Source organism: Melanostigma gelatinosum (assembly GCF_949748355.1).
Source record: "Melanostigma gelatinosum genome assembly, chromosome: 1".
Taxonomy (NCBI): Eukaryota; Metazoa; Chordata; class Actinopteri; order Perciformes; family Zoarcidae; genus Melanostigma; species Melanostigma gelatinosum.
In genome coordinates, this window is record NC_136634.1 from 23,087,666 (window position 1) to 23,110,486 (window position 22,821).

The 22,821-nt window shown below is 42.5% G+C and overlaps 2 protein-coding genes and 1 pseudogene across 3 annotated transcripts; all 3 read left to right on the forward strand.

Annotated features, from left to right (window-relative positions):
• Positions 1–1,241: 1,241 nt before the first annotated feature.
• On the forward strand, positions 1,242–8,780 carry LOC306778589 (inverted formin-2-like; annotated as a pseudogene). The gene is made up of 18 exons: positions 1,242–1,638; positions 2,273–2,388; positions 2,617–2,810; positions 3,623–3,764; positions 3,971–4,103; positions 4,333–4,935; positions 5,292–5,437; positions 5,545–5,606; positions 5,683–5,785; positions 5,889–5,974; positions 6,091–6,191; positions 6,316–6,386; positions 6,474–6,581; positions 6,690–6,760; positions 6,876–6,996; positions 7,091–7,255; positions 7,510–7,612; positions 7,995–8,780. The product of its transcript is annotated as an inverted formin-2-like (transcript).
• A 244-nt stretch (positions 8,781–9,024) lies between these two features.
• LOC306783496 (adenylosuccinate synthetase isozyme 1 C-like) lies at positions 9,025–18,763 on the forward strand. Its single transcript, XM_079277169.1, has 13 exons — positions 9,025–9,232; positions 10,143–10,245; positions 10,324–10,386; positions 10,484–10,534; positions 10,652–10,718; positions 10,813–10,920; positions 11,007–11,088; positions 11,173–11,299; positions 11,388–11,542; positions 12,147–12,271; positions 12,435–12,532; positions 12,629–12,778; positions 17,503–18,763. Exons 1-13 carry the CDS (start codon positions 9,044–9,046, stop codon positions 17,508–17,510), a joined length of 1,326 nt encoding a protein of 441 aa, XP_079133295.1. The 5' UTR covers positions 9,025–9,043; the 3' UTR covers positions 17,511–18,763.
• A 502-nt stretch (positions 18,764–19,265) lies between these two features.
• On the forward strand, positions 19,266–21,892 carry LOC306785635 (uncharacterized protein). Its single transcript, XM_079280093.1, has 5 exons — positions 19,266–19,575; positions 19,747–19,842; positions 20,183–20,271; positions 20,440–20,482; positions 21,521–21,892. Exons 1-5 carry the CDS (start codon positions 19,492–19,494, stop codon positions 21,797–21,799), a joined length of 591 nt encoding a protein of 196 aa, XP_079136219.1. The 5' UTR covers positions 19,266–19,491; the 3' UTR covers positions 21,800–21,892.
• Positions 21,893–22,821: the final 929 nt, after the last annotated feature.

Below are 22,821 nucleotides of genomic sequence, written 5' to 3' on the forward strand. Positions count from 1 at the left end.
ATATTCATGATATTTTAAACATGTGCAAGGTACAGTGAGTAGGGAGGCCGTGCCATTGACATATATAAACACACCCTGTCAGCTGATACCAATGCCAATATCAACATCGTCTGTCAATTGCATGATACTCATGCACACACGCTACTCAAACAGACGTGTTTATTTTAAACATCAATGTGGAAACGAAAAATGAGTGATGGCCTATTAGTGCCACTGCCATGCATAAACATACCTGTTCTCATGCATACAAAACTGAACTATTAAATTAATGGACACATTCATGTTTAGAAAAAAGAAAAAAATATCTTTTTTTAAAATTGTCTAATCAACCAAACATTTCGCGGAGCCCCTGCTGAAGACCTCTGGTCTAGATGGTAAAATAGAAGACTTGTAAAAGCTATAATTCCTTCCAGATTGTCTCTATGAATGACCTTAAAACAGAGCATTGTGTTTGTACATGCTCTTCACTCCTCGTCTGTATATCTTATTTTGCCAAGTGTGAAATCAACAGCAGGAGACAGAAGGACCACTCACGCTTGTTCTTTTATTCTGGACCACCTAATATAACAACTCCAGCACACTGAGAGAAAGTAGTTTCGACTTTTGGAGAACGTTTTTTCCCCATGTTTGGCCCGAGCTCTGACACGTGTTGATTTGATCAGATTGTGGGAACGTGTCTGTACTTGTAACATGCCCTGCAGTAGAAGCTCGTGGGTGAGGCAGGCTGGTAAAAGAGGGGACTGTGCCCTGAGGTTATACCAGAAAAAGGACACTTGTGGTGATCAATGAGTGCATTCATGTCAATGTCACATTATGTTGGTGATGTTTGTAAAAATGTCTCCTGCACAGTTGTCTCTACGTTTTAGTTTATCACAAGTGTGCCTGAGAGTTTTGACAAACCAGTCTCTTCCCTTTTTTTTTAAGCAGGATTAGATAGGAATGTTTGGCAGAGCTGGTGGTGACTGGACTGCTGACATATCATTTACAAAAGTGCGGCGTTATCGTTTCCTATTCTGCTTTCCTTTCTGCGACGGCCTTATTTTGGCCTGCTTCCGCCTGGATAGCAATGACAACACTGTTGGACAACATCCTCCGATATCGTTGCAAACAGACGGCATCCGCAGTCCAAAAACAAGCTGAATTCTTTTCTGAAAAATTATAGCTGAAAATTGTCTCTTGTCATCTGCACACATTGAAAAAAAAAACTGTGATTGTTTTCCCTTCTGTCCTCCACAGCCAACATGTCAGGGAAATCAGATGGGAAAAAGAAGTGGGCGGCTGTCAGGGGTCACCTCGGCTCCTCGCAGGACTCAGATACCCAGCTGGAGGCCAACATGGAGAGTGCTGACCCAGAGCTGTGCATCAGACTGCTGCAAATCCCCACTGTGGTCAACTACTCGGGGCTGAAGCGTCGCCTGGAGGGCAGCGACCAGCCGTGGATGGTCCAGTTCCTGGAGCTGAGTGGGCTGGATCTCCTCCTGGAGGCCCTGGACCGGCTTTCGGGGCGGGGATGCTCTCGCATTGCCGACGCCCTTCTGCAGCTCACCTGTGTCAGCTGCGTCAGGGCAGTCATGAACTCCTCTGCAGGGATCCACTTCATTATAGAGAACGAGGGATACATTCGGAAGCTCTCCCAAGGTTGACCATACCCTTTATTTTGGGAAAAATCATCACATCTGCTGCACTCATCTTTCCATCTAGTGTTCATTTGATTATGTCTCAAAGTAGCCTACACATGGAAAATGGTGGCTTAGCTGCTTCAGAAAATATATACTGGGTCATTTGGTCAAGATGTTTAAAACAACCTGTTTATTCCAAAAAAAGCCATGTTTAAGGACCTGAATGTTTTTTTTTCTATATATTATGTAAAAGTTGGAATTAAATAGGTCATAACTCTACGTGACTCACTGTGCAGAGCTGAATTTTCCGACCTTGTACTCAGCGTTATGTACAGAAATGATTCAGTAAGGGTTGCTTCAGGACATTCCTAAAAATGTAGTATCACAGTAAGTCATGAATATTGGATTTCCCCACCTTCAGATACACACACACACACACACACACGCACACAAACACATGTTTATCTGCAGTACAACACAACATCATCACAGGGCAAAGTTCAAGAGGAGTTGTTAAATACAGCATTTGGCTTGAGTCCGCACACAAGGGGGGATGAGCAGAGATAGAGGGGGTTCTTTTTGCTTTAAGAGAAACTGATGGAAACTATGAGAGCCCGACCTGTACTGATGTGTGTGATCACGATGCTCCGCAGCTTTGGACACTTCCAACACCATGGTGAAGAAGCAGGTGTTTGAGCTACTCGCTGCCCTCAGCGTGTTCTCTGCAGACGGACATCGGCTGGCACTGGATGCCCTGGACCACTACAAGGCAAGAAGATGTAGAAGTCATAGTTTTAACTTTATTATCTTTATTTTCTCAAAAACGTTAAGCTGTTGTGGGATTGATGCTGCGCTCTAAATGATGAAGTTCATTCATGAAGTACCTTAACGATGCCCTCTAGTGGTGTGTTGCGTGCACAAGCATTATGATCCCGTGGATTCACACTGTTCCTCAATGATGTTGATGACTTACACTGACTTTTGATTTCCCCTTCAGGGAGTGAAGACGCAGCAGTATCGCTTCAGTGTGATCATGAATGAGCTGCAGGCCACAGATAACGTCCCTTACATGGTGACGCTCCTCAGTGTCGTCAACGTCCTCATCTTCGGGAGAGATGACCTCAGGCAGAGAGATAAGATGAGAAAGCAGTTTATCGGTAGGTTCTCCATTCAGCTGCTACTTAACAATTAATTGGGAGTCTAGAGTCCCATCATGAGTCCCAACAGTGTCTCCTCTCTGGGCTGAATGTGAATGCAGAGGGGAAAGCGGGCCATCAGCAGGAGCTCTGTTACAGATGTGTCTGTCTGTCACCGGCGCTGTCTAAGAATAGGTTTATTGGCCTCATTCTCACTCACAAAGCGCCTGAGAACCGAGCAAACCTCAAATGTATAAAGCGTTGTGTATTCATGCATTTTACACCAATAACAGTGACTATCAACGATTTCAGTTCAGAGAACATGTCATCACTCTTACACTGATTAAATCACACTGACCTAATGTGATTTTTAATGCTGTATTATGAGTGAAACGCCCTATCCAGCCATCCCTCCATCCATTTTTCTGTAGTGGGTTACTCTTTTTTTTATGTGGAGTCTCTCCCAGCATATACTGGACAAAAACAGAGTTAACCTTGGACTGAAAGCAGGAGTTTTTAAGAGGTGTAAGCACTGAGCTACATCTGCCTGAAGATCACCACCGTCAAGATAGTTTGACAAATGTGTCATAGATGCAGCAGCTATATAAAAAACATTAAACTGCCACCCACCACCTTCTTCTTCTTCTTCTTCTTTAAATTTGATTGGTGCATACCGCCACCTACTGTACCGGAGTGTGCAGTTTCAGGGTAACCTTTTCTTCACTGTTTCCACCTAAATCCTATGGTCTACTCCCCCACCCACCACCTTTAACCAATCAAGAAATTTCTATGGCCACGCCTCTTGTGTGGTTGCTCACCTGTGACTTTCTGCCAATTTGCCCAAAACTGACATATGCCTGTGTGCAGGGAGCAGGAGGATGAAGACTTGATTATTCAGTGTGAAGCTTTTGAAGAGGCAATGGCTGAAGATGAGGAGGAGCTGCTGCGGGTCTCTGGGGGCATTGACATGAGTGATCACTTGGAAGTTTTCACTACGCTCTTCAACAAGGTGTGAGAGCTCACTGTTTGGCTTCATCATCAACCTGTAAGAACTAAGATAGTCCAATGAATGGGAGACGGAATGTTTTGTTATAGTAAAGAAAAGTCGTCTCTCTGATTAGAACAGTTTTAAGTTGTTGTGGTGCTGGCACACATTATTAGACTTTGGTATGCAAACGTGACAAACCCACTTAATTTGTGCATATTTGTGTGCAGGTGAGCAGCTCTCCAGCCTCTCTCCAGCTGCTGTCCATCCTGCAGACGTTGTTGGCGCTGGAGCCGGGCCGCTCTGATATCTGGCTGGCTCTGGAGGCCATAACTAACAGAGCCACGCTGCTGGCCCAGGACTGTGAGTCAGCACTGAGGCAGCAATACTTTCACTTTCGGTCAAGTCTCCGGAGAAGCTAATGGGTAGCTAAAAGCCTGCTCTGTGATTCATGTGTGAAGGGGCGTGATTATCCAGGAAAAACGATCGTCGCAATGAAATGGAGGCAGCTGTTGACAGGATGGCTGAAATATTTTGTTTTAGTGAGAGGAGTGTGAAATGGGGTTGATGTTTGTTTGGATTTGTGCTTCAGCTCAGATGGAGTCCGGTGAGATTATCATGCAGCGGCTGATGTCCTCCAAAGTCAAGAGCTGTGGAGGTTGTCATGACAGGCAGCTTGTGAGAGTGGATATGGCCGTGCAGACCGATCTGCATCATCAGGATGAAGAGAAGTCTGACAAAAGCACCACATCCTCTCAGAAGTGTGCTTCCCCTCCACCACCTCCACCTCCTCCTCCTCCTCCTCCACCTCCTCCTCCACCCCCTGGTATGATGAGGCTCCAACCTTCTAACCAGTGCTCACCTCCGCCCCCTCCACCTCCACCCCCACCACCTCCGCTACCTGGAGGGTTTGGTGGACCACCACCACCTCCCCCCTTGCCCGGAATACCACCACCACCACCACTATTCGGCGGTCCAGGCATGCCACCCCCACCTCCGCCCCTATCGGGGATGGGTGGTGGACCACCGCCACCACCTCCCTTACCTGGCATGCCAGCTCCACCACCTCCTCTCCCAGGCATGATTGGGGCTCAGAGTAGCCAGGCTCTCGGGTACGCTGCACCGACAAAGGCAAGCCGATGCCCCACCCTGAGGATGAAAAAGCTCAACTGGCAGAAACTGCGCACTGTTACTGGTGAGTGGATTAATCATTCTTTAACTGCAATCTGTCATTTTTGAATAACTGCAGTCAACCCTGGCTCAATCTAATTTGAAGAGAATCATCAATATGCTAAATCACTTTTTTGCCTCCTATCTGTCAAGAAATGTGAGTGGAGACATTGGCAGAAGGCCTCTGTGTAGAGAATAGTTGATGGGGATGGAACATTAATATACCCAGAACCAGTCTTCCAAATTTGGGTGGGTGTTGCGGAGGATTAACCAGAGTTTTGAAAAAACTGTAAAAAATGAATTTCAGCCATGGCAGGATGTTGACACAAAATGGAGCCACATGAGCTCATGACGGGTTCCTCTCTTCCTGCACTCACACAGATGGTCAATCCATGTGGTCCTCGGTTCAGACGGAGCCTCCTCCTCGGGAGCCGGACTACGGCAGCATCGAGCAGCTGTTCAGTTTCCCGGTGACCGAGGACAAAGACAAGGGGGCAGCTGCTCCTGTCAAGAAGGCGCCTAAAGAGGTGTGCTTGGTCAACACTCGGCGCTGCTCCTCAGCGCTGTAGTACTCTGAACAAAGGCATCTGATTATCAAAGCTGAGTCATCAGTATGTCTCTTTTTATTCTATAGATAACATTCATTGATCCAAAGAAAAACTTGAATTTGAACATATTCCTGAAGCAGTTAAAATGGTAAGAAGTCGCAAATTATTTAGATTTATTTTTTTTCTTTTTATATGTTTTTTCCAAGTTTTTTTTCTCTTTCCAGCAAAAATGAGGACTTTGTGGCCATGATTCAGACTGGGGACCGTACGAGGTTGGATGTAGAGGCGCTGAAGCAGCTCATTAAGCTCCTACCAGAGAAGCATGAGGTTTGTAACTGTTCTCGAGAGATTTCTTTGCCGATGTATCTATCATTAAGGGCACACTTTGAAATGGCGAATGTCTGAGTCACTGTCTGGTGCTTTCATGTAGATTGAAAATTTGAAGTCCTTCCAAGGAGAGAAAGAAAAGTTGGCAAATGTTGACCGCTTCTACACCTCCCTTCTCACTGTGCCATGGTAATATTTTTATTTTTTTTAATCTAATTCTGTTTTTCACAGTATGTGCTTGCTGCGTATTTTATACGCTCACACTGGCCTTCTTATTTACTTTGCTTTCTGGCTTGTTTCTCCAGTTATCAGCTGAGAATTGACTGCATGTTGCTGTGCGAGGAGACTTCATCAGTGTTGGATATGATCAAACCTAAAGTCAAGCTGGTGGAGGAGGCCTGCCAGTGTAAGGAAGCCCTAGGCTTTCAGCTATATTCGTATGCATGCAGTTGTCATTCTTTCTCTACAATATATCTATCTATCTATATGTATATACATCTCAAATTAACGCCATGTAACAAATCTCTCAGCTCTCAGGGCGAGCACGCTCATGCCCATTTTCTGCAGGCTCATCCTTGACGTTGGGAATTTTCTCAACTATGTAAGAACCTCTTCTATCTCATGTATATTTTGCTGTACGCTGACATTTAGACAGAGCTTGCATTTTTAATCAGCGGTCTACTTCTAGGGAAGTCACACAGGCAACGCCGAGGGTTTCAAGATCAGCTCTCTGCTGAAGCTCACAGAGACCAAGGCCAACAAGAGCCGCATCACGCTGCTTCATCACATGCTGGAGGTAAACAAAGTGGCTCACAGCAGCCAAAACTTTATTTGTTTTCCCCCTCTCTCTGTTATGAACCTGTTTAATTACTTAACAACCCACTGCGTGACTTGTTTTGCAAAGGAAGCCGACGCGAACCACCCAGAGCTGTTGGCGCTGCCAGATGATCTCGAGATCTGTGAAAAAGCAGCAGGGTATAGAAGCCTTTCACTTCTACTTTTGCTCATGTTTTTCGTTTCTTTTTTTTTAATTGCTTCTCTGTGGAATTGTAACAATCTTACAAGAAATAGTTTTACACTTTGTCCTCAGAGTTAATGTGGACTCTGTTCAGTCGGAAGTCAGTGCCTTACTAAAACGACTGAATGAGGCGGCCAAGAAGGTCTCCGGCTCTGTCGAAGACGTGAAGGCGCAATATGAAAAAGTGCTTGAGGTAACGCGATAGTCTCTGCTTTGCCCACAAATGGAGCCAATGTGTGATTACTCAATTAATAATAATCCGAATCCCTCCACTTTCTCTGCTGCAGGAAAATCTGGTGGCATGTCAGGCTGTAGGTGAAAGGCTCACTGCAGTAGAGGAGAAGAAGAGTGAGCTGGCTGTTTACTTGTGTGAAGATGTCAATCAGCTGTCGCTTGAGGAACTCTTCGGAACCATCAGGACCTTCCGAGGATTTTTCATCAAAGCACTGAAGGTCGGGGAGGATACTTTGTTTACGTTGGTGTATAAAATACTACGACTGCACAATCGCAGGGAAAGTCGTATAATAACCGTCTTTATGTTGTCTAGTTTTAAACCTACAACTTCAGAACGTGTGTATTTTCAAATGAACATGGGTACTGTGGAAAAACAGGAAAATGTTGCTATAGCTCTTCCGAAGTGATACAAAAACAAATCGGCACGTACATTTTGTACTTGCCTGTGACATCTTTACTTTTATGATAATAGGAAAACAAAACTAGAAGAGAGCTGGCAGCCAAGGCTGAGAAGAGGAAGAGGCATCTGGCAGAGGAAGAGTCCAAGAGACAGAAGGGAGAGAACGGAAAAATAAGTAAGTTGTGAAAAGCCCTCCTTTTTGTTTACTGTGCCCTAGAAATTCTGAACAAAGATGTCATTTGAATGGCGTGTGTTTTAAAGCCCTCTTTTTACCTCTCTGTTACCATCTGGTAAGGACAAGAAACTGTGGCCTCCAGCCGCAGTTCCTCTACTCCTGAGCCACTTAACTGCAACACAGCTTTGCTGCTTTATCTATTTTATTTGTGCATAAACACCACTGCCACCTTAAGCTAGCGCCATCGCTTGGTTGCTTTGACAAGCTATATTTGCATAGAGAGCATTTTCCTTTTAATGCAGCTTGGCTCGCTGTAAAATATCAATCCGTTTCAAAGATAATAATGGTCTTACCATCAACACTACCTACTTCTCACCCTCAGGATCAAGTGTCAAGTCTGCAAACGAAGAAGCCAGAGACTTAGCAGCCGGTTCATCTCCCACCACACCGCAGACAGAGGGTCACCAGCAGGCCAGCACAGGAGAAACGAACGGCTTCATCAGCCCATCAGAAGACGCACCGCAGAGAGCAGTGCAGGACGGACCAGCTCTACCTCCCAAGTCACTCCCAGGAGTGCCAGCCACGACGACGATGCAGGCACCCCTGGAAAAACCTGCTTCGCTGCAGGAGGGACGACACCCAGAGAAGCCTCTAGTATCTTCACCAGAAACGACACAACCTGAGCCTCAGATTAAAGCGGACCGTCAGCCATGCCTCCCCACAAATGACTTTTCATTGGATTTAACTGAGACGAGCGTCCTCAGCTCATCTTCCCTCTCAGATTTCGACTGCCTAGCTGTGTTCGATGGCACTTCCAGCGTGGTATCTGAGGAGCCAGCGGACATTAGCGTTAATGTTCAGATCAAGGAAAGTCCTTCACCTAATACGGACAATGTGACACGGAGCAGTGAAGGCACTTTAATGGGAGATGGGAAAGGTGAAACTAGCACTAAAATAAGCCGTTTAGCAGAGACTGTTGAACAAGAGAAGCAGTCAAAACAAAACTGCTGTTTATTTCTTTATATATTACCCTGATTGTCTGTAACAGGGCAATATAAGAACATAATTTAATGGATTTTAACTTTTAATGTTAAAAATATTTTAATAAAAGTGAATTTAGTGTTCTGCTGTCTGTTTTTTAAGCAACCGACTCACGCAGATGGTGGTAATGTGGCAAACGCATTTGAAAAGCTTTATTATGCAGGCTGCATACAATACCAAGGGCTTTGACGTGGTGAATATAACATCAATCATCCCAGTGAGGCTATTTTCTAGTTTCTCTAACAGCCCTGGAGACAAGTTGCCCGAACACAGCTACGCACTTGTGCGTCTGGCTCTGACATCATCGGCTATGAAGTTACAGATATGGCAATGCCACTCTCGGAGACGGCTTAGTCTTCTTGAGACCGGCAGGCTCAAGCCACCGCAATCATGTCGCTCACCTGGTCTGCGAAAGACCACAAAAGCATCACTCAACCCTCCGCGACCGGACAGAAGCGATCGCGCAACGACATTGGGAACAAAGTGGCGGTGGTGCTCGGCGCGCAATGGGGAGACGAGGGCAAAGGGAAAGTTGTCGATTTGTTGGCGACTGACGCTGACGTTGTCTGCAGATGTCAGGTAGATGTTTTGGATTCGTGATTTCAGACGAGCATTCACAGGGCCGTGTCTTGCTAATATTGCTGAATGCCGGGTTTTTTTCTCCGACTTAATGATGAAATCTGGCACAAACTGTGCAGCCTGTTAAAACGCAACAGGTGCTCACAGTGAAAACACTTTTGTTTGAGCTTTTTTGTCCATTGCAGTTAACCGTGTCGCGAATGCACTGTGGTTTCATAACTGCACAGGGTTTAAGTGATGGAATGGGAGAATTGTGGCCGTTAAACAAATTTCAAATCATTTTACAGACTCCAAATATCTTTACTGATCATTTTAGGAACAGGCAAGTACAATCTGCTAACCTGACTATTCGCTTAATTCTTGCGTTCACCTCTAAACCTGACTCATTCAGCTGATCACACAGATGTTGAATTTGAGATGCATTGAATTAATAAAAAAACTCCACATAGGTCAGTTGCTATTCACTCACGCAGGACACATAACCCTCTGGTCAGATATCAGAGGTCACTCCAGCAACGGAGTCACACAGTGAAAACTGCCAACAGTTGCTGTTTTGTACTCTCTCCGCTGACAGGACTAGCACCCTGTGTTCTGGAGGCTTGAGAGCCCCACACACCGGGCTAGAGAGAGGTCACATTCTCAGGGAGGCTTGATATGTGAGAAGGCCAGGACTTAGCCAGGCCGGACAGAGTGGATCCACCAGCACCAGCCAAGTCTGTTCAAATAGGTGCTTGAGAAGCTCAGTGAATTATCACCTTCTCTCGAAACTATAATGAGACGTGTGCATGTGGCTGGATGTTTTTTTGGGTGGTCTTGGGTGTTACCGTCATACTGTATTTGATCATATCGTCATTAAAACAAGACAGTGTGAACTATCACATCACAATATGTGCCCTGCTTGGATTTACAGGGGGGCAACAATGCAGGACACACGGTGGTAGTGGACGGCAAGGAGTATGACTTCCACCTTCTCCCCAGTGGAATCATCAACTCCAAGAGCATCTCCCTCATCGGTAATGGCTTAAATATTCATCTGTGTTGAGACAGCATGGTTAAGAATATTACATATTCCTCTTCCTCTGCTCTTGTAGGCAATGGAGTGGTCATACATCTACCTGGCCTGTTTGAAGAAGGCGATAAAAATGAAAAGAAAGGTATTTGAAGAGAAAGAATGCCCTTTACACATAATGCACAAGTGTAAATTAGGATTTGTGTATACTCACATAGATGTCCTTTCTATTCTTTAACCAGGTCTGAAAGGCTGGGAGAAGAGACTCATTGTCTCAGACAGAGCTCACCTTGGTATGTACATTGTATGATATTGCTTAGAGTGGTTTACTTTATTTAAACAAGTACAGCCTGAATAAATCATCAATCAATCGATCCATTTTTAAGGTTTTGTTTGCTGTCTCTCCGCAGTGTTTGATTTCCACCAGGTAGTCGATGGTTTACAGGAGACTGAGAGGCAAGCACAAGAAGGAAAGAAGTAAGGATAGCGGAGGACAGACCTGCTAGTATTTTACACTACAGTCAGCACAAATCTACTTGTTTTACGTCCCTCTCTTTGGCTTGTGTTTCAGCATTGGAACAACCAAGAAAGGCATCGGACCCGCATACTCCAGCAAAGCAGCTCGCACCGGCCTGCGTGTATGCGACCTCCTGGGTGACTTTAAGGACTTCTCTATGAGGTAGGGACCGTATTAATATGCCAAACATCAAGACTAATGCTGCGCTGAACAGTTGCGGCATGATTCGCGATTTCCTTTTCTTTCAGATTCAAGAATCTTGTCCGCCAGTATCAGGCCATGTACCCAACCTTAACCGTTGACGTTGAGGACCAATTGAAAAAACTCAAGGTAAACCGACTGTTGCGAAAGTGATGACTTAGGGTCAATCCCAACATCAACTGATCATGTTTTTGTTTTCCTTGTTTTGTGCAGGAATACTGTGAGAGATTGCGACCGATGGTGAGAGACGGGGTCTATTACATGTACGAAGCTCTTCATGGATCTCCAAAGAAGATTTTGGTGGAAGGGGCCAATGCTGCTCTCCTTGACATTGACTTTGGTATTTTGATTTACAATATGAATGCATATGTGTTTTTTTTTTGTTGATCTGGGAGGCAGTCATAACCCAATACATTTTTTCTCGAAAGGCACATACCCTTTTGTGACATCATCAAACTGCACTGTGGGCGGGGCGTGCACCGGTCTTGGCATCCCTCCGCTGAATATCGGCGATGTTTTTGGAGTATCAAAGGCCTACACTACCAGAGTGGGAATCGGAGCCTTCCCCACAGAACAACTCAACGTAAGACCTTGACGTTATCGAAGGAAATCTGTGAGATTACTGGCACCTTGTCACACGCTGCTTGCTTTCACGGCCTTCGTATTTGTCTGAAGAAGAGACACATGACATGTAATGTAACTCACTGATATTGAGCTTGACACGTACAGTTTGAATGTGATCATGTGGGGCTGACACACAGGCAGCGGGGCTGGTGGAGGAGGAGGAGGAGGAGGAGGAGGAGGAGGGGGGGGGGTGAAGCTCTCTGGCTGAGAGCAGCTGTCAACTTTTGTGAGACACGGGTTCAAACGCTCTACCTCTTATGCAGGTCACATGTTCACAGGGATAAATTTAGGGCCAGAGTCCGGGTTCAGGATATTGTGTGAGCTGGGTTGTGTTACCTGTCACGGGAGCTGAAAATACATACTTAAAAAAAAAACTAAACTTAATCCCCCCCCCCCCCTCCCCCCCAGTCCATATGGTGTTTTATTGTACTCAGCTGTGTTTGTAACTCGTGTAGTGATTGCACATTTTTAGGTTTCTGTAGAATTATGGAATGCCTAACATCATTTCAGTTCATGAATAATAAAGTAACAAATAAGGCTGTTGTTCCCCTTGTTTACCGTAGGCAATAGGAGAGCTGCTGCAGACGAGGGGTCGTGAGGTGGGTGTAACCACTGGAAGGAAGCGGCGTTGCGGATGGTTGGATCTTGTCATCGTGAGATACGCTCATATGATTAATGGATTCACCGGGTGAGTGGCTGGAACAGTTGAAGCAAATCATCAGGTGTTTCGTGATCATTTCAATAATGAAGGAAGCCATCATTTTTTTCTGCACCGTCGTAAAATCACATTATACGAATGACTAACGGCACACGTTAAACAGTTCTCCGATGACATGTTACCCGTCCAACAGCATCGCTTTGACAAAACTTGACATTCTGGACGTGGTGGATGAAATTAAAGTCGGAGTCGCCTACAAAGTCAATGGAAAAAGAATTCCCCATTTCCCAGGTCATTTAACAGAAGAAACCATATGTAGAATAAATATCATAAACCCATTCTGCTTTCATTTAAAGATTGGTAATCATGTATTGCTTTCAATAACAGCCAACATGGACGTTTTGCACAAAGTGGAGGTTGAGTACGAGACCTTCCCCGGTTGGAAGACGGACACGTCTGCAGCCAGGAAGTGGAACGACCTCCCAGCCAAGGCACAAAACTACATCCACTTCATTGAGAACCACATTGGAGTTCCCAGTACGTTTGACACAAAATAACAAACTTACATATTTCAAGTTTTACTTTGCAGAGCACACAAACAAATAGAAAATAGAGCAACTTCCCATGAAGGCCTCCACATCAAAATATAGAAGAAATACAGAAACTGCATGATATCCTTTAGGTGGCACTGTTGCACTTATCAAAAATAGCAATATGGTTTGTTATTCAATTCAATTCAATTCAATTTATTTTTGTATAGCCCAAAATCACAAATTACAAATTTGCCTCAGAGGGCTTTACAATATGTACACGTTTGACATCTTCTTGTCCCGGGACCCTCACATCAGAACAGGAAAAACTCCCCAAAAACCCCTTTAACGGGGAGGAAAGAGGAAGAAACCTGTGGGAGAGCAATAGAGGAGGGATCCCTCTCCCAGGATGGACAGGCGTGCAATGATGTCATGTGTAGAACAGGATAGTGAATTACAACACATTCAATGTAATTACAGCACATTCAATGTATGACACAACCACGACAGGAGGCAAGACCTGGTCCAGGTAAACCCGGATACACAGGAACCTGTGAGGCGAGAAAGCACAGAGACTCTGGTGAAGAAGCAGGTCAATAATGTGCATTAATGGTATCGGTAGTATGAAATAGTAATGTGAGTAATAATAAAAGTGATATTAGCAGTTGGAGTCAGCAGGGCCATGGTAGGAGGAAGGACCAGGGTCCAGATGAAACCATGCTCCATGGAAACCTGTGAGGAGAGGAAGCACAAGGACTCCGGGGAAGAGACAAAATGAGTACCGTGCATTAATTGTATCGGTAATAGGATTAATAATCAGTACTGTGCATTAATGGTGTCGGTAATAGGATTAATAATGTTAATCATGAAGATCGTAGTAGATGTCAGCAGGGCCATGGCTGGTTGAAGAACCAGTGTCCAGATAAAACTGCGGTCATCCTGTGAGGCGAGAAAGCACAAATACTCCGGGGAAGAAGTAAAGTTAGTAATGAGCATTAATGGGACATCAATGCATACAGACGGAGGTGAAGAAGAGGAGGAGAGAGGTGCTCAGTGTAGGAAGTCCCCCTGTAGTTTTTGCCTATACCAGTTTGTCCATGGGCCGGTCCAAGGCAAGCCAGAGCCAGCCCTAACTATAAAGCGCTAACTATAAGCACTGTCAAAGAGGAAAGTCTTAAGCCTACTCTTAAATGTGGTGAGTGTGTCTGCCCCCCGGACAGAAACGGGAAGCTGGTTCCACAGAAGAGGAGCTTGATAACTGAAGGCTCTGGCTCCCGTCCTACTTTTTAAGACTCTAGGAACCACAAGTAACCCTGAATCACTGGATCGCAACTCTCTAGTAGGGCAGTATGGTACTATAAGCTCTTTAAGATATGATGGAGCCTGACCAGTTCGGGCTTTGTAGGTCAGTAAAAGGATTTTAAATTCTATTCTAGATTTTACAGGGAGCCAGTGCAGAGAAGCTAATACAGGAGTAATATGATCTCTCCTCTTAGTTCTTGTTAGTACACGAGCTGCAGCATTCTGGATCAGCTGGAGAGATTTAAGAGACTTATTAGAGCAGCCTGAAAATAAGGAATTGCAGTAATCTAATCTAGAGGTAACAAATGCATGAACTAATTTCTCTGCATCGCTTTGAGATAGGATGTGCCTGATTTTTGAAATATTACGTAGGTGAAAAAAGGCAGTCCTAGAAATAAGTTTTATCTGAGAGTTGAAAGACAAATCCTGATCAAAGGTAACTCCAAGATTCTTGACGGTGCTGCTGGATGCCAGCGCAATGCCATCTAGAGAAACTATATCATTAGAGAACTGATTTCGGAGGTGTTCTGGGCCTAGTAGAATAACTTCAGTTTTGTCTGAGTTTAACATCAGGAAGTTGCAGGTCATCCAGGTTTTTATGTCTTTAAGACACGCTTGCAGTTTAGCAAGCTGGTTGGTTTCGTCCGGTTTGATCGATATATATAATTGAGTATCATCTGCATAACAATGAAAGGTTATAGAGTGTTTTCTGATAATATTGCCTAAAGGAAGCATATATAAGGTGAACAAGATTGGTCCAAGCACAGAACCTTGTGGAACTCCATAACTGACGTTGGTCCTCATTGAGGCTTCATCATTTACATAAACAAACTGAGATCGATCCGATAAATAGGATCCAAACCAGTTCAGTGCGGTTCCTTTGATGCCAATATAATGTTCCAGTCTCTGCAACAGGATGTAGTGGTCTATAGTGTCGAACGCAGCACTAAGGTCTAACAGGACAAGAACAGAGACGAGTCCTTTGTCTGATGCGATTAGAAGGTCGTTAGTTATTTTTACCAGAGCTGTCTCTGTGCTATGATGCTTTCTAAATCCTGACTGAAAATCCTCAAATAAACTATTGTTACACAGAAAGTCACATAACTGATTTGCAACTGCTTTCTCAAGGATCTTAGAGAGGAAGGGAAGGTTCGAGATCGGTCTATAGTTGGCCAACACCTCTGGATCCAGAGTGGGCTTCTTAAGAAGAGGTTTAATCACAGCTACTTTGAAGGACTGTGGTACATGACCTGTTACTAAAGACAGGTTGATGATATCTAATAAAGTTGTGCTAATTAATGGTAGCACTTCTTTAAGCAGCCTAGTCGGTATAGGGTCTAAGAGACAGGTGGACGGTTTAGATGTAAAAATTGTTGAAGTCAGTTTGTCAAGGTCGATGGGAGTAAAGCCATCTAAACATATATCAGGGTTTACAGCTGTTTCTAAGGTTACTCTATTTGTGGAAAGATCGGTCGAGGGCAGGAGATTATTAATGTTGTCTCTAATAATCATAATCTTATCATTAAAGAAGTTCATGAAGTCATTGCTACTGAGGTCTATAGGGATACTCGGCACAACAGAGCTGTGACTCTCTGTCAGCCTGGCTACAGTGCTGAAGAGGAACCTGGGGTTGTTCTTATTTTTCTCTATTAACAATGAGTAATAAGCTGATCTGGCATTACGGAGGGCCTTCTTATATGTCTTAAGACTGTCTCGCCAGAGTAACCGAGATTGTTCCAAGTTAGTGGAACGCCATGTTCTTTCAAGTTTTCGCGATGTTTGCTTTAATTTGCGGGTTTCAGGGTTATACCATGGAGCGAATCTCCTTTGTTTTACCAACTTCTTTTTTAAAGGAGCAATAGAGTCTAGTGTCCTTCTCAGTGAGCTTGTAGCACTGTCGACAAGATGATCAATCTGGGTCGGACTAAAGTTAGCACAGGAGTCCTCTGTCACATCGAAGCATGGTATTGAGTTAAATACAGACGGAATCGCTTCTTTAAATTGAGCTACGGCACCATCAGATAAACATCTAGTGTAGTAACTCTTGCTTAACGGTGTAAACTCAGTTAGTAAGAATTCAAAAGTTATTAGATAATGATCCGACAGAAGAGGGTTCTGTGGATAGACTATTAAATCGTCTATGTTAATGCCATAAGTCAGAACCAGGTCGAGAGTATGGTTAAAACAGTGAGTGGGTTTCTGTACATTCTGACAGAAACCAATCGAATCTAATAATGAAATAAATGCAGTACTGAGGCAGTTGTTCTCGACATCCACATGAATATTAAAGTCACCTACAATAATTACTTTGTCTGTTTTAAGGACTAGACTTGATAAAAACTGAAAAAATTCCGATAGAAATTCAGAATACGGACCCGGGGCCCGGTACACTATCACAAATATAACTGGCTGTATTGTTTTCCAGGTTGGGTGTGAAAGACTAAGAACCAAGCTTTCAAATGAGTTATAGTCTAGTTTAGGTTTAGGGTGTAATAATAGGCTGGAGTCAAAGATGGCTGCTACTCCACCTCCTCGGCCAGTGCCTCGAGGAATGTGAGTATTGATATGACTTGGAGGAGTTGATTCATTTAGGCTGACAGAAGTCAACTGTTATGACTTCTCCAGTTTAGTCAACTTTTCTAATCTGTCTCTCTGTTTCTCCGTCTCTTTTAGTCAAGTGGGTTGGTGTTGGAAAGTCCAGGGAGTGCATGATCCAGATGTTCTAAAGGGAAACCTTTAGCTCCCCTTGACAGGAGCACAGAGGATGTGGCATCTTTGCATTATCTAAACAGATTTTCTCCTCATTGGTTAATAAACGAAACATGTTACCTGAGAAAGGGCAAGCTCAAATCGTGGCAGCGGCAGCTAGTACAGGCACTTCCGGTTGCAAGCTCAGCTGCCACGACTTTCCGTGGCAGCTGAGCCTGCAACAGGAAGTGATTGCCACTGTATGTGACAGCTGCCACTAGCATCTTGTGGCAGCTGCCAGCATTTCGGAGCGGATTCCGCCGTAGTTTAGCCTTTATTTTTTCGTTATTTGACATTATATGACAATACATTAAGGTCATTGAAGGCATGACTGTTGGTAGTTGTAATTAGTTTATTAAAAAAAGTCCGAATTATCATGGTATGGCCACTCGTTTTTGTCAACAAGCTAATTGCGGGCTAACTTCACTTGAAACCTGTTACCCATGGCAACGATAAACACTTTCACGCTGCAGACTAAAGGAATGCAAATTATAAATATGGATGGATATGCAACGTACTGTTTAGAGTGATAGCAATCCATATAACCTATTGACTTGGATATATATATACAGTATGTGTATGTATGTATGTATGTATGTATGTATGTATCTATATATATGGATATATTAACACAATTTGTGTACAACTTTTTTTCTCTGTTTGTCCTGTCTGTCTCAACAGGACAGTAGTTTGGGGGAGGCAGTAAGAAGAACCTGATCACATGAAGCTTGATCTACATCATTCCAGCTATTGTAAACCACAGATGACCAATCACAGATATAGACCCCAAACATCTATATCCAGTTTAGATGACCTACAAATGACCCGCTACTGCCACTTCCTTTCCGTTGACCGCTGCCACAAACAGGTCTGTGGCAGGTATTTGTGGCCACTGTCACTGAATGGCCACTGTTTGTGGCAGCTGCCATCACTGCAGAGGAGATTCAGAAGATGTTTTGGCAACTGCCACTGTGGCATCTAGTGAAATACCAAGGTGCATAGTTTAAGGATGTTAGCAGTCGTCAATGTTGTTCTCCCTAAAAGTATAATTTCCATCATGTAATATGATTTTTGCATTCATTTGCAAGGTGTCATTGACTATTCTTGATGTTCTTTATCAATATTTTTAGCAAGGCATCCATTCAGTTATATTCTACAATGTTATTCAAAATTCGATGAAATGTATATGTTAGGACAAGAAGTTCAAAGTTAATGGAAAGAAGCCACCCCAACATATATGTTAAGTTTAAGTTCATTGTCATACACATTTACACATATACGAAATTTGTCCTCTGCATTTAACCCATCCCTAGCTTATTGGGAGCAGTGGGCAGCTGAGAAGCGCCCGGGGAGCATGTGGTGTCATGTAGTTGTCTGCACCCAGGGATAGTACATATTGAAGACCAGCGTCATTAATCCATTTGGCCACAAGAGGGAGTTTACCATTAAGTGAGCGCTTCTGTCAGGAGTAAACTAATGCAGCGAACATATTATGTTTTATCTATCACCACAGATGTTTTCCTCTCGTTTCTTTTTGAAAATATATTTTTCAGAATTTATAAATCCATTGTGCAATGAAATTCGTTAGCATAGCCGTCATTCAACCCAGTGTAGTCTGCTGGTGTAATTGCCATAATGACACTATCACTGCCTGATTATGTTGCCTAAATTTAGTGCATCTAAATCATGTGAATTCAAACTGTCATTTTCTGGTTGTTGAATATCTATATCGAATCAAATATCATTGTCTCACTGTCAAATTTAACTTATTCATACTCCAACCAAATCTAATATTCATTATGTTTGACTATTCATGGTTTGGTCGTACGTAAGTATTTTAATGTGATGCATGTGGTATAGCCTTCACAATTGATCTTTTTGTGTCAGATTAGCTATTTGATTATATCATATTAAGATTTCCAAATAAACAAGTATTTTCTAACTGACAAGGGTTGAGCTAAGTTTGTCACACACACACACACACACACACAGTTGGTGCTTTGTGCATTTATATTTATCGCCACAGATCATTACAAAAGAACAAAAGACCCAGTAATGCCTGCTGCCTCTTTATTACAACAATACCAGAACACAATGCAGATTTACCATCAACACGCGAAATACACCAGCTATATTATGTTGCCAAGCTGAGAAAATAAATATTTATTATAATATCATCTTTATTGGCCATGTATGCATACCAATACAAGGAATTTGACTCCGGTTTTTCGTTGCTATCCACATATACACAGAAATTCCAAATAAACAAGAAAAATATAAAAACTAAAAACAAGGACAAGACAGCAAAGATGGGCAGTGCTCTCAGCGATATACAACTGTTTGATAAGACGTTTGTCATTGGTGACTGCAATATAGCTTCTAATTGCTTATAAACCAAATTTTTATTTTTCTATCATGAAGTAGACTTGGGCCAATATAAAAATGACTTATTGTTGCTCCGCTATAGTTGCTGAGATGCATTAGCATGAATTTGTGACATGTAGGGTACAAACTACTTACTCTTTCCATGACCAATTTTGACCTAGCACCCATTCTCATAAAAATGGTATTCACTAATTATACATAACACTGAATCTACAACTACATATACATCTTATATTTCAGGACTTGGAAAGAAATCTGCAGAGTGAGCATTTTCTCTCCAACAGAATGTATCTGTGGAAACACAGAGGATTGGATGCAGCCCTGCGAAAATATCACAGTGAACATTTCACTTTATTCAGTGACATGAAGGTAGAGTGTGCTGTTTTTGTCTTATTTGTACACACAGCATTTTAGGCAGAGGAGGGGAAAAGGTAGGACTAGATTGATAGAGAAATGTTACCGTGACATTTTCTTGTTCTCCTCTTTCAGGATGGTATACAAAAAGTGTTTTATTTGTTTCTTATTTACTTGTTTTCCCAGACAGAACAGATTATCCAACGTCTGGAAAGACTACTGTCAGTGCCTGGAACTGTAGCTGAGAAGCAGCTATTCATCACAGAGGTCATTTTGCCAGAGGTGAGCTATTGAGGATGTGTACCAAATTAACAATTACCGGTAGTTTAAGAATTACGTTTACAGCAGAAAATTAGTGAGTTATTAATGGCATAGGCCTCCGAGAGATACAAGTGTCAATAGACATTTGAGAACACCATTTGGAGAATATAAACCAAAACTACAACTGGAAGAATAACTTAGTATCAATGTGCTAACTTAACTGGGTAACCTGGTACAGGTAAGTATCAATTTAAATGAAATATAAATGTATGTATGTAATGACTGACAATTAACATTTGGTAAAAACTGTCAAATTGATTTAACATACTTTATAATTATTATTATCGATACATTTTTGTAGGTTGTGATTCAGTGGTTGCAAAAGACCAGCAACATGTGCAGATACCAGGCAGAGTCTGTGCTGCTGGAGAACACATATAAAGAGAAAAGGTAGACCACATGACTTGTGTTTGAATTGTGGGTGAGCATGCATATGTGTAACATCACGAAATCCATTATGCTAATCCTGGCTAAGAGTGGTTTTGCATGTGAAGTTGACATAACTGTAATGACTGAATGTGGCAGTGGTTCATTTACAGATAATATATTTTTTTTCAGTGCTCCAGAGTTGTCAACAAGTGACAGAGAAAGCACAGAAGAGGTAAGAAATGTTAAAATCTTTGCAGTCAGAGACACAGATGCTGGTGCGTAGTTTGATTTACAGTGGCTTTATTTCTGCATTAAACAACAAAGCAGAGTATATTTGATTTACCGTAATCCACAAGACAAATTCTATTTTTTGCTGAAATAACTTTTAACGGATTCATGTGCTCAAGGGCGACACCTGATGGCGGAAACCATGCAGCACATTCACAAACATCAGAACTTCATATTATGTATTGCATGCATGTACAGGAATAACAATTAAGCTGAATATAAACCGATTAGATGAATGAAGTAGAATCCAAAAATAAGAAATAATAGATTTTGGGCTGCCTGATAAACAATAAAAAAATGGATTAGCATGAAATACTAAAACTGTAAATATAAATGAATGTCATTTAGCCTTTCACATAAGATCCATCATGAAGGTATTGTCTGTTGCATGATCATAAGACAATATATTACATTACAGTCATTACAGCAATTTTGGGGTTAAGTGTCTTGCTCAAGGACACATTGACATGCGACTAGCAGAACCAGAGCCAGAGATTGAACCGCCGACCCTCTGATTGAAAGACGGCCCTGCTATCCCCTTAGCCACAGTCGCCCGATATAGAATCACTTCACTACTTAAATTAAGCAGCTTTTGTGAACTCACAGGATATCTAATAAGATTGGTGCTTAATTATGTGCATGGATTAAGCTCTGGCTAGAATTGGTTTGCAACTATTTATTGTCAGCATTAATTTACATAAATAAATACAGGTAAATCTTATTATATACTGCCATTCAATTTGAAAGGCTCTCGATGGAACCCATCCAGCATTACTGTTTGTTCTTTGTTGCTTATTTCTCTAAATAGAGATTTGACTTTTAGATGTTGAATGACACATATGTTGACAAAGACAACATTTGTTGTTACAAAACATCTATTTGTTAATTAGGTACTGTAAATGCTGTACAAGTTTGAAGTATTAGTTGGTTACAACACCAATATACAATAAATACTTTGAGTACACTTTATTCTTTACTGCAGGTAAATGTTCTTCTGAGAGACAGCCTGGCTGCAGCTGACTGGTGTCTCAAGACACAATTTGATGGAGGGTTTAAAGTTCCCGCTGTCCTTTCCATGGATGAAAAGGAACAACAGGAAGCCCTCCAGGAGCTGCACAACTGTGAAGATGACCCGAGTGAAGAGTCTCCAGCAGAGCTTTTCACTTTTGTTTTTGACAAACAGAAGGACTATAACAAATTCTGCACAGACCTTATTGATGAAAACAATTTGAAAGTGTTTTCGAGGTTTGAGGAGAAATAGTTAGTCTACATGTGCTTTACAAGTATTGTAACTCACTAATCTGTCACTGTCAATGTATGTTCGTTTAAATGTCTGTATTTTGTTGTGTTATTATTGACAATACCTCAAATTGTTATTGTTTGTTCAATACATTTTTTTAAAAATAAACCATCGACCAAACAGCCGTGTCACCTTTCCCAAAACTTGTGACAACCCACACGTTATATGGATTGCTATCACTCTAAACAGTACGTTGCATATCCATCCATATTTATAATTTGCATTCCTTTAGTCTGCAGCGTGAAAGTGTTTATCGTTGCCATGGGTAACAGGTTTCAAGTGAAGTTAGCCCGCAATTAGCTTGTTGACAAAAACGAGTGGCCATACCATGATAATTCAGACTTTTTTTAATAAACTAATTACAACTACCAACAGTCATGCCTTCATCATGCCTTCAATGACCTTAATGTATTGTCACATAATGTCAAATAACGACAAATAAAGGCTAAACTACGGCGGAATCCGCTCCGAAACACTGGCAGCTGCCACAAGATGCTAGTGGTACCAGTCGCAAACAGTGAAAACTGTCGCGAAAAGTAGTGGCAGGTACCACACAACGGTGTTAACTGTCGCAACAACTTGTTGCATACTGTATATATATCTATATACTGCGTATATATATCCAAGTCAACATGTTATATGGATTGCTATCACTCTAAACAGTACATTGCATATCCATCCATATTTATAATTTGCATTCCTTTAGTCTGCAGCGTGAAAGTGTTTATCGTTGCCATGGGTAACAGGTTTCAAGTGAAGTTAGCCCGCAATTAGCTTGTTGACAAAAACGAGTGGCCATACCATGATAATTCGGACTTTTTTTAATAAACTAATTACAACTACCAACAGTCATGCCTTCAATGACCTTAATGTATTGTCATATAATGTCAAATAACGAAAAAATAAAGGCTAAACTACGGCGGAATCCGCTCCGAAATGCTGGCAGCTGCCACAAGATGCTAGTGGCAGCTGTCACATACAGT

Coding starts and splice junctions, on each gene's coding strand:
- LOC306783496 (XM_079277169.1), top strand. CDS start 9,044: ATGTCGCTCACCTGGTCTGCGAAAGACCACAAAAGCATCACTCAACCC. Junction 10,719..10,812: donor CAAGCACAAGAAGGAAAGAA/GTAAGGATAGCG, acceptor CTTGTGTTTCAG/CATTGGAACAACCAAGAAAG. Junction 11,543..12,146: donor TCCCCACAGAACAACTCAAC/GTAAGACCTTGA, acceptor TGTTTACCGTAG/GCAATAGGAGAGCTGCTGCA.
- LOC306785635 (XM_079280093.1), top strand. CDS start 19,492: ATGTATCTGTGGAAACACAGAGGATTGGATGCAGCCCTGCGAAAATAT. Junction 19,576..19,746: donor CTTTATTCAGTGACATGAAG/GTAGAGTGTGCT, acceptor TTGTTTTCCCAG/ACAGAACAGATTATCCAACG. Junction 20,272..20,439: donor AACACATATAAAGAGAAAAG/GTAGACCACATG, acceptor ATTTTTTTTCAG/TGCTCCAGAGTTGTCAACAA.